The following is a 9643-nucleotide window of genomic DNA, read 5'->3' as shown; positions in this document are numbered from 1 at the left end:
GCCGCCCCGCTTCCGCCCCGCGCCCACCTCCGCCACGGAACTTCCGGCGCGGGCCCCGCCCCTTTGAAGCATTTTCCCCTTCCTGTGGCCACGTGACGCGGAACTACTCCCACTCAGGCTTCGGGGTCCGCAGCAGGCCGCAGCCTGGCTCCCAGCCCCCCTGGACACCCGTTCGTAGTTTGGCGGGTGCGTCGCGCGCAGGTGCAGGGGGTGATGCTCCCCGGCCCCGCGGCGCCGGCCGGCACTGCACTTCAAGAGGGACGTGGACAACCTCGAGAGGAGGCCACTCGCGTGGTGGCAGCCCTGCGAGGATAGGCCGGGGGACCTGCACCTTTTGAGCCTCGCAAGAGAGGGCTGAGGGGGATGCTGCGGCCGTGCGGGCCGGCCTCGGACCGGCTCCAACACAACCGGTTCCTGAAAATCGAAGCACTGTAACTGGGAACCGATTTTCCCGCAGGAAACAGTGTTATAAATGGGGGGGTTGGTTCCTGAGCCCAAGCCCGATACCCTGTTTTCACCAAAAAGACCCCAGAATTTTGTACTCGAGCAATTATAGACGAGCAGCATAGCTACGTGAATGTATTTGTGTCGTAAATAGCGATCGTATGGATTTGGAAGGACTTCTTTGAGGTGACTTTGCTGGACTTTTTGCAGGGCTCCTGGCCGGAGTCTTCTCGGGAGCCCTGGCTGCAGGTTTTTCTGGGGTTTCGTCTGCTGCCTTAAAGCGTCCGGGGAAGTTTGGCCAGATGTTGTCCAGGGAGATGGGCGACGCAGCAAACGTGGCATCGGCTCGAGCGTCGTAAAGCCGAACCCGACGTCAGGTGCTCTCCCCTACCGTGGGGGCCTTCAAGAGGAGACTGGAGAAGCAGCTGGCTGGGGTCGTCCGACCCCCGCGCTCTTTCCTGCTGGGGGGCGGGGGATCGGACTCGATGATCTACTGAGGTCCCTTCCGACCCCATGAATCTATGTGCGAGGACATGGGCGCCCTCACGTTGTGCACCACAGGCACGTTGGCTTTCCGGAGTAGATCAACACAGAGCTGGCAACCGTACCAGGTAGCCTCACTTGGGTGAGTAAGGGTTACAGAACTGGACCGTCTAGCTAAACCTCTGTGTACAAATATATAATGTGTAGATACAGATCATTCTAGATGAGGTCATTATTAATTTCTGCCTACTTCTCGTAGAGGCACACTGCGTGGTTTCCGGAGGACCGCAACACCAAAGGTTTGTGGGATCATTCCAGCAACGTTGCGCGGTCAAATAAAGTCATGGATTGCTTGACTAGCTTGGCAACTAGAGAGAAAGATCTGTATTTCTCTGGTGTGGGGAACGGCAGGGATGGCCTATTATTGGTACAGCTATCGAAATCACTGCTGTTGGAGTCCAACGCAGTGCAGTCAGGCATGATTTTTATTTCATCCCACCATGGTTTAAGCACTCATGCGCATGCACGCACACTCCTGCACACACCGATACAGCAGGTTTCACTCAAAGTCACTGCTCTTCTCATTTAAGCTCTGGGAAATATCCTTCCACAGGCTGTCGAGCCTGATGTGCAAGTCCTCAATAGGTGCCAAGCTGTCCTGAAACTCCTCTGCGGACGGAGAGGGTGAAGACAGCTTGAACGTCAAGTCTTCTGTCTCCCGGGCAATGGTTCTGGTGAAGTCTTCTATCTGGAGGAACGTGTCCCTTCTGAACTCTTCGACTCTCATCTGCACTTCCCGGGCCAGGCCCTCCACGTAAGGCTCTGCCACCCAGCGAGGGTCTGCGGGCGAGCTAGCAAAGGGCTCCCTCAGGTCACCGGGGTAAAGACTCAGCTGCTCTTTGAGGTGATTGAGGTTCCTTTGGATCTTCTGGTGGAGACCCCTGGCATTCTGGGTCAGCTTCTCAGAGAGCTCCTGGATGTACTGATCGACTTTCTCTGAGCTGGCTTTGGTGTGTGGCACCACGTTCCTATGGAGCTCTTCCAGGTTGCGGTGGATCTCGGCGATGAGCTTGTCTGCGAACGGATGGAAGATTTCCTTCACTTGATCGGTATGGAAGGCTATTTTATTGGCATACTGGGCAACGAACCTCTGAACCTCGTCCGTGCCCTCCAGGAGCTGCGCCTTCAGGTCTTGACTGGGGGTGAGGTGCTGGCGAAGCTCCCTGGCTTTCAGTGACACCTGGTCCAGGAGCTCTGCTGTGAATGGCTGCAGCTGAAAACGAAGCATCTCCAGGTTCTTGCCGATCCTCTGGTGCACATCATCCACGTAAGGAGACAGTTTCATCCTCAGGCCTTCCAGCTCCTTCCTGATGAGCCTTCGCAGCCCATCGGAGTCTTGATAGAGCTGGGGCTGGAGTCCCCCACTGAACGGAGCCAGTTTCTCAAGGAAATTTCCCATGTAGCTGCCCCTTTCCTGGATACTTTCCTTCAGGTTTCTGTATGGAAAAAACAGACACATACTCCTAAAGGTCAGATCCCTGATTCCTTATCCTGTCCCTGTGTCACTTGCCTGTAGAAGGGGCTGGGTGCCTGCATGGACTGAGCTCTTGGGGTACTTGTGCACCTGTCACAAATAAATCCACCCACTTGGAAGTGGGTGGGCTGTGGCAGGTTAGTGCCTGCGATGTATTTAACCCAAAAAAACCACTGTACTCACTTGGTGTCTCTGCCCAGCTTCGTGCTCTGGGTGTGCTCCATGCTGTCCTTGTCACGCGTGAGCTGGATGTGGTAATCCCAGAGCCCGTTCGCCGCCGGTTCGGCCTGAGAAGCTGCAGGGGTGGAACAAGAGCATTCAGAGCAGCCTGGGAGGAGCCTTGGTAAACTTGACTGCCCAGCAGGACGCAGGGAGGCCAAACAGAGACATGGGGGACATCTCCCTGGAAAAAAATCCCAAAGCTAGGACCTACTTTTGGGCCGATGGCACTCAGTCTACCACTGTCATTATGGTATGTTCCCCTGAGGGCTCTGAGGGAGCTTCTGTACCCTGACAAGTCCCTGAGAAATCCCCTCTCTGAGATGACGTTGCCTTCAGGATGGGCTCCAGGGGCTTAACATCTCTGCGGATCCATCCCAGTGCAATGCCTCTCTGGGGGTGGGTATCGTTAACCAGGGGATCTGGGGAGCAGTAACAGCCAGGCCCCGGCTCCAGAAACAGAGGAGCAGCAGATTGCAGTGCAGCAACGAGCTCAGAGCAACTGCATCTCAGGTGATGCAGATTTGCAAATGAACAGAAAAAGGGCCACATCACTGTGGAAACTGCCCCAGGTGGGGAGGAGCGGGGTCATCTCACCTGGCAGCCTAACAGCCCCTCTCACCAAGCTGCCTCCTCATGCCCTGGCCTGTCCAGAGCGATGCAGTTAGCCTCTGCACGGCATTTACAAAGAAGAACACCCACCTGACAAACTGGCCAGGACCACAGCCAGGAGCGCAGCGTCCAGAGACATGGTCCGTCTGGTCATTGCTGGGGACACTGCAGGAGGAGGAGAGTTAGTGAAGGTCCTGCCACGGCCCAGACCTCACCTCCACTTTCTGGACTCACAGGGGAGGGCTCGGGGTCATTTTCAGCTCCTGAATTAGGTCCCTCTTTCTGCCCAGATCTGTTTCAGGTGTGGACTGAAGCTGCCTCGGTAGCCTGGACTTGGATACACACCTGGCATCCCCCCAGCCTCCAGAGGCAGTACAGTCATCAGTTTAAAATTATCCGGGGTGTTCAGCTCTGCTTGCAAGGAGATTTCCCCTGAGAGCAGCCTGGGAGGGCGGGCAGGAGCTCCCTGGGGAAACCCACTTTAACAAGTCCTTCCCCTACCTGGCGAGGCACTCAGAAGCCCTGATTCAGGCCCATTACCAAACTTCTTCATGAGCTGCCGGTGCACGTTCAGGCTCCCGGGGAAACACAGACACAAGCACTTTGCCCTGCAGAGGCACCTTCGTCCAGGGCTCTCAAAGTGCTTTGCCATCCAAGTAGCGCGGCGTCGCAAGTCAGCGCTGCACAGACTGGGGTGGGTAGCCCAGTTACGCCCTCTGGGAGCTAGAGGCCTAGGCTCGCAGAGGAGCTGTGACCGAGAGGGTGCCAGAGAACGGATCCTTTGCTGGGACCCTTTGCTCCCTGAGGCTGCAGTGCCAGCCCCGAGCCCCAAGGCCACCTTCCCAGACCAGGGACCTGAACTCATGAGTCCTGCTCACATTCCTCTGCTTTAGCTCTCCTGGAGCCACTGCAGAACAACAGTGCGGCACCTCCCACACCTTACCTGGCTCCTGTTCCCTGCTGCTCCTCTGTGCTGCAGCCCCAGCATGCTGCCTGCTTTATATGCGCTGCATCAGCCGAAGGCAGAGGCGCTCAGGTCATCGGCTCTCCCACGCGCGCTGCAGAGCCAGTCAGTTTGGACCTCACACCATGTAAATACAACGTGGAGGTTCGCTCAGGATGACGTGGGTGCCCAGGTGCAGCCCGTTCACTTACCTCCCCGGCCCCCCCCCAGCTGAGATCCACCTTGCCCATCCCGTCGCTCCCATCTCTTGCAACCCGCAAACTTAACCCTTTGCCCGGAGCAGGAGCTGTGCTTCTGTGGCCCCCTGAGCATCCTCTGCGCAAGCGAGCTAAAAATACTGGTGCGCTTAGACAGGCAAGGCCAGTAGCCCAGTGCAGGTCTTGACCCTGCTCGGCTCGGCGGATAAGGGGCTTGCTGGACGGCAATAACGGAGGCTTTGCTGTTTGCTCTGCCAGCAGGTGACGCAGGACTCGGGGCCGACCTTTGCACCCCAGTCTCGTGCAGCAGAATAAACAGCACGCTCTGTTGACACAGCTCGGACGGGCGTTCGCCAGCCCCGCAGTGGGTGGGGAGCTGTTGTCCTGTGCAAAGCCCCGGGAGAGACTCTCTGCATGGCCGAGGGAGAGGAGGCAGGGAAGGGCAGGTCTTTAGGGCTGGCTATGGCCTCTTCAGCGATGTTCCCCTCCAGCCGGGGGGGGTTGAGGCTATTAGGATTTTATCACCTCCGTGCCCCAGGCAAGACCCAGGCCTCACTGCACCAGTCACCGTGCAAGTGGTGGGGGCGGCCTTGCTTGTTATAGCATTCATTTCCAGGGGATGAGCCAGCCATGGCACGCGGCAGCAAAGCAAGAACCTACAGCGTTTCCCCCCACTTGGGCCATTTCAGAGGGGTGCACGGGACCCTGGTGCTGGAACTGCGGGCTCAGTGCCCAGCTCCTGCCCCAGGCAGGTGGAGCGGGAAGACACCTGACAGGGCCAGATGCAGATACAGGCCCAGGGGACATGACATGAGCCAAGCTGTGGGCAGGCGACGCTGGCGGGGAAGCTCAGGGCTGCTCAGAGGGTGCTGGTGCATTAGGGCAGAGCTGCCCGGGCTTGCTGTGGGGTGCGGAGGGCAGTTGTGTCTATGCTGAGGGCACCCGCGGCGTTGTAGGGGGCTGCTCACAGGCCGGGGGCTGAATCTGACTTGGGAGAAGCCCCAAGTTGAGGGGAGCAAGCACAGCAACAACCGGAGGATGGCATCCCCTTGTCCCAGGAATGGACCCGCAGGCAGCTGCCATCCCACCCATGTCCCCAGCGCCTTTCCTGGAAGCCCGTGGCACAGCACGGCATGGCACAGCAAGCTGTGTTTCAGCCTGTTCCTGGTGATAAGGGCTGTTTGTGTGCAGATCGGTGGCGGGTGACAGTCCATGTCTCTGGCAAAGTCCAGATGGGTGGATGGGCAGGCTGAAGCGCCAAGCCATCAGCAGCCCTCCTCCAAGGCCAGAGTTCAGCTCCCGCCCCTGAGCCAGGCAAACACCAGGTTGCAGAGGGCAAGGATGCTCACGTCCTGTTTGCTTCCCTGCCTGACCCCTGACCGCCGCCGTCTGGTCTGCATTGCCCTGCAGTGGAAAGCGCGCTCCCCCCACTCAGATCTGCTCCCGCGCGGGGTCGTGAGAGCTCCTTTGCTTCCCACTGGTGTCTGGCCACCGTGGCACTCGCACCCAGCCTGCCCGCTCGCCCACAGCGCCTCATTCCCACGTGAATCGGGCTGGCGGGAGGAGGCCTGGACGGCCCGGGTCACGCGGTGTCCGTAGAACGGGAGCGGCCTGGCTAGGCCTAGCAGGGCGGCTCCACGGCCTGAGCGGTCCGGCAAGGGGGCAGAGGGACGTGGGAGCGTGCACCAGCGCAGCACGCGCCTGAGCATGGCTCACGTGTACAAACCCAAGCCAGCTCAGGACGAGGCATGGCTTGCAGAGGAGCTGCAGCCCTGGGGGCTCTGCGGACCTGGGGCCTGCCAGCCTGGGGCGATGGTGCCCTATCCGCCTCCTGAGCACAGCGCCAGGGCCATTTGCTCCAAGGGCCTCGCTGAGAACCAGGGCTGCCCCCTGAGAGGAGGGGAGCAAAGGTGGCAGAAGTGCCCTCCACCTCCCCGGACAGGTCCCCAGCTCGCACCTGCTGGGGACCTTTGCAGCCCCCCGGGGCCCTGGACTGAGCTCTGCCCTGCCAGGGAGCGTCCAAGGCCCAGCTGATGCAAGGCGGCAGATCCGCATGGACTTCACGGAGCGACACGGCTCTACACCCAGGGCAGGCCTATGGCTGTCGGGGCTTGGAGATCTCCCAGCAGTGGCTGGGGGGGCGGAGGCTGCTGCTTTTAAGTCCCCACGGATTTAAATGCCCCTGGCGGGGTCTGGGCCCGGACCCTGCAGCAGGGGCCGGGGCCAGGCCTCCCAGGCTTCCCCACTGAATAGAGCGACTGCTTGGGAGACCGCTGCCCTCCCATCCCAGTGACGGCCTGACCCACGGCTCCCCCCAGCACAGCCCGTCCCCCTTGTGCCCTCAAAGGGTGGGGGAAAGAAGACAGGGAGACCACGGGCAACCTTGCTAACCCCCCCTGCGCCAGCCTACTCCATCCCCCCGCAGCCCTGGGGACCCCCTGCAGGATGGGGACTTATCTCCCAACTGGGCTGAGAGACGAGACAGAGACGGCACGTTGCTGCGGTGCAGTTTTATTTCTGCCGCTGCAGTGAGTGCAGCATTTGGGCAGGAATGAAGTGCAGTGGGGACAGGCAGACGGGCAGCTCCCTCTCCCCATGGGGCTGCCGCGGGGCCACCCGGACGCCCCTCATTGCTCATCCTGGGGTGAGCTCTCCATCTGCTTGAGGCTGCTGAGGAAGGAGGAGATCTGCTGGCGCATATCCCTCTCCAGGAAGGCGAGGTGGTCCTCTGCGCTGCTCGTGTCGGACCCCAGCTTCTGCCGCAGCTCCTCCAGCTTCTGCACCAGCTTCTGGTTGAAGGCCTCCCCGTGGGGCGCGACGCGCTGGCGGAAGTCCTCGATGGCACGGTCCATGCGCTCGCCCAGGCCCTCCAGCGTCTGGCGCAGGCTCTCGCTGTCGCCCTGCAGCTTCTCCCGCAGCTCCTCGGCGTAGGGGCTCAGCTGGCCCCGCAGCTCCTCAGTGCCCTGGGCCAGCTGGGCCTGCAGCTCCTCCACCACCTTCTGCATCTGGAAGGAGAGGCCCTCAACCTGGTGGGCCAGCTTGTCCTGTGCGTCCTGGGCGTAGGGAGCCAGGCTCTTCTGCAGCTCAGCCACGGTCTGGTCCACCTTGACCTTGAGATTTTCAGTCAGGGAGGTCAGCTGGTCCTTCATGCCCTTCACCTTGCTGTTGATCTGCTCCTGCAGCTGGTCGGCGTAGGGGGCCAGGGCGGCTTGGATGTTGCCTGCATTGTCCTGCAGCTTCTGGGCGTAGGGGGCCAGGCTCTGGCGCAGCTCCTCTGCGTTCTGGTCCACGTGGCCGCGCAGCTGCTCGGCATAGGGCACCAGCTTCTGCTGCAGCTCCTGGATGTTACGGGTGATCTGCTGGTGCACGTTGTCAGCGTAGGGCAACAGCTTGGCCCGCAGCTCCTCCAGCTCCTGGCGGATCTGCACCTTCAGCTTCTCCGAGTCCTGGCTCAGCTGGGCCTGCAGCTCGGCGGTGAAGGGGATCAGCTTCTGCAGGTCGGCCACGTAGGTCTGCACGTTCTGGAAGTTGTCCTGCAGGAGGGAGCTGTGGGCGGAGAGCGGGCACGGTCATCACGCGGCTCCTCCGACCCCCGACTCCCGCAGCCCCCGGGACCCTGGAGCCGGCGTGAGCCCTCCTCCCCCAGCAGAAAGCAGAGGTCTGTTCTCTGCCCCCAGCCCCGTCTCCGGCAGCGTTCACCGCCTGCACTCACTTGATTTGCTTGCTGAGCTCGGACTGCTGGATCCGGTCCGCCGTCTCCTGTGCGCTGTTCCTCATGTTGGTGAAGTAGCTCCAGACCACGCTGGCCACCTGCTGCGGGTCCAGCTCCGCATCCAGCTCCGCGTGGCTGCCTGCAGAGGCCACGAGGATGCTGAGATGCTGCCTCCCTCACCTCCCGTGCACCCACGTCCCCTGCAGGGATCAGGGCAGACTGGGGACCAGGGGTGCTTCATGCCACCCCCTGCCGCGCATAGCCTGGCCTCCCTGCCTCTAGCTCTAGCCCCCATCAGAGGTCGGCACTGAGCCCCCACGGAGGCTGTGCCCGAGCCCCGCGGGGCCCTACAGAGCTGGGGACGGGGCGGCTGAGCGGGACACCCTCACTCACCAGCAACGGCGAGGAGCGCCAGGGCGAGGGCGAGGGTCTTCAGAGACATCCTGAGCAGCTGCAGTTTGCGAGTGGTTGGAGAAGGGAGGAGTCCTGCATGGAGGAGACGAGAGTGTCAGTCAGTCTCCATGCAGCCAAGCTGCCCCCCACCGCCCTCCCACATCACACCATCATTTCCACCCACAGGAGCTCCCCACCATGGCCTGGGCACGGCCAAGCCCATTGCACCAGCACCAGCCCCGGGCAGAGCCCCCAGCTGCCCTTGTCCTGGCAGCGGCCCCGTGGCCTGCGGCCCAGGCACCATCGATCGAGAGCGCGCTGCCAGTACAGCCACCTGCCGCGCTCCCAGCCCCTTACCTGCACTGCTGCTCGTGGGCTGCCCACTGTGCCTGGCCGCCTGGTATTTATGCCCCGAGAGCAGCCCTGCCGGGCTCCACGCAGGGCTTGGACTTTAGCAGAGACGCGACGTGGAAGTGCCTGACGTGCACGAGGGCGTCGTTATCCGCCTGAGAACGATGCCGGAGATAGCACGGGCGGGAGGGAGGCAGGAAGGGAGACGGCAGCCCAGGGGGTACGGGCAGGGGCCAAGGGCAACCAGGGCCAGGAGACGCGGCTCGAGTCAGCTGGGGTGCGGCAGAGACTCTGCATGGGACGGGGTGGGCAGAGCTGGGGGGCTGCGGGGCGCCTTGCCTCTGCGCCCCAACGCCAGAGCCAAGGGGGCAGAAGGGGCCTGGGCTGCCCAGCCCGTGCGGGAGGCAGGACGGCACCGCAGACGGGCAGACAGCCCTGCTGCGCGCCGCGCTGGCCAAGGGGAGCAGCATGGCTGCCAGATACTCCCCGCAGCCCTGGAGCAGGGGCACGGGGCTGGCTGGGCCTGCCCAGGACTCCTGGGTTCCTCCCCTCGCCCCAGCATTTCCCCTATTCCCATGCCTTGGTTTCCCCATCCTGTAACACGGGCAGGATAACAGTGCCCTGCCTGCCAAGCACGTTGGGACACAGGGGCCGAAGCAGGCCAATGCAAGGCTACTGGGGCCAGCTGTGCCACGGCCCTGCACCCCGGGTGGGAGCCACGATTCCCAGGCAAG

At 61.9% G+C, this 9643-nt stretch overlaps 2 protein-coding genes across 4 annotated transcripts; both read right to left on the bottom strand.

Annotated features, from left to right (window-relative positions):
• Positions 1-1391: 1391 nt before the first annotated feature.
• On the bottom strand, positions 1392-4653 carry APOA5 (apolipoprotein A5). Of its 2 annotated transcripts, XM_019543105.1 has the most exons (4): positions 4236-4653; positions 3383-3457; positions 2645-2756; positions 1392-2423 (listed from the first exon to the last, which is right to left on the bottom strand). In XM_019543105.1, exons 2-4 carry the CDS (start codon positions 3444-3446, stop codon positions 1487-1489), a joined length of 1113 nt encoding a protein of 370 aa, XP_019398650.1. In that variant the 5' UTR covers positions 3447-3457; positions 4236-4653; the 3' UTR covers positions 1392-1486. The 2 variants fall into 2 exon arrangements, with proteins under 2 accessions (XP_019398650.1, XP_019398649.1); XM_019543104.1 differs by lacking the exon at positions 4236-4653 and having other exon boundaries at positions 3383-4229.
• Positions 4654-6957: 2304 nt separating this feature from the next.
• APOA4 (apolipoprotein A4) lies at positions 6958-9061 on the bottom strand. 2 transcript variants are annotated; one of them, XM_019543108.1, is made up of 4 exons: positions 8916-9061; positions 8559-8651; positions 8166-8304; positions 6958-7999 (listed from the first exon to the last, which is right to left on the bottom strand). In XM_019543108.1, the coding sequence occupies exons 2-4, from the start codon at positions 8605-8607 to the stop codon at positions 7081-7083; spliced, it is 1107 nt and encodes a 368-aa protein (XP_019398653.1). In that variant the 5' UTR covers positions 8608-8651; positions 8916-9061; the 3' UTR covers positions 6958-7080. The 2 variants fall into 2 exon arrangements, with proteins under 2 accessions (XP_019398653.1, XP_019398651.1); XM_019543106.1 differs by lacking the exon at positions 8916-9061 and having other exon boundaries at positions 8559-8883.
• Between the last annotated feature and the right edge of the window lie 582 nt (positions 9062-9643).

The sequence above is a fragment of the Crocodylus porosus genome, unplaced genomic scaffold (genome assembly GCF_001723895.1).
Source record: "Crocodylus porosus isolate Cpor-Errol unplaced genomic scaffold, CroPor_comp1, whole genome shotgun sequence".
Classification (NCBI taxonomy): Eukaryota; Metazoa; Chordata; order Crocodylia; family Crocodylidae; genus Crocodylus; species Crocodylus porosus.
This window is presented reverse-complemented; position numbering and strand designations above follow the sequence as displayed.

What these genes read in the sequence shown, in the direction of transcription:
- APOA5 (XM_019543105.1), bottom strand. Translation starts at nt 3,446, where the DNA reads ATGACCAGACGGACCATGTCTCTGGACGCTGCGCTCCTGGCTGTGGTC. An exon ending in GGTCCTGGCCAGTTTGTCAG is followed by an intron (nt 2,757 to 3,382) that starts GTGGGTGTTCTT and finishes CCACCCCTGCAG; the next exon opens with CTTCTCAGGCCGAACCGGCG. An exon ending in AAGCTGGGCAGAGACACCAA is followed by an intron (nt 2,424 to 2,644) that starts GTGAGTACAGTG and finishes TTTTCCATACAG; the next exon opens with AAACCTGAAGGAAAGTATCC.
- APOA4 (XM_019543108.1), bottom strand. Translation starts at nt 8,607, where the DNA reads ATGTCTCTGAAGACCCTCGCCCTCGCCCTGGCGCTCCTCGCCGTTGCT. An exon ending in GGCGCTCCTCGCCGTTGCTG is followed by an intron (nt 8,305 to 8,558) that starts GTGAGTGAGGGT and finishes TGGCCTCTGCAG; the next exon opens with GCAGCCACGCGGAGCTGGAT. An exon ending in GAGCTCAGCAAGCAAATCAA is followed by an intron (nt 8,000 to 8,165) that starts GTGAGTGCAGGC and finishes CTCCGCCCACAG; the next exon opens with CTCCCTCCTGCAGGACAACT.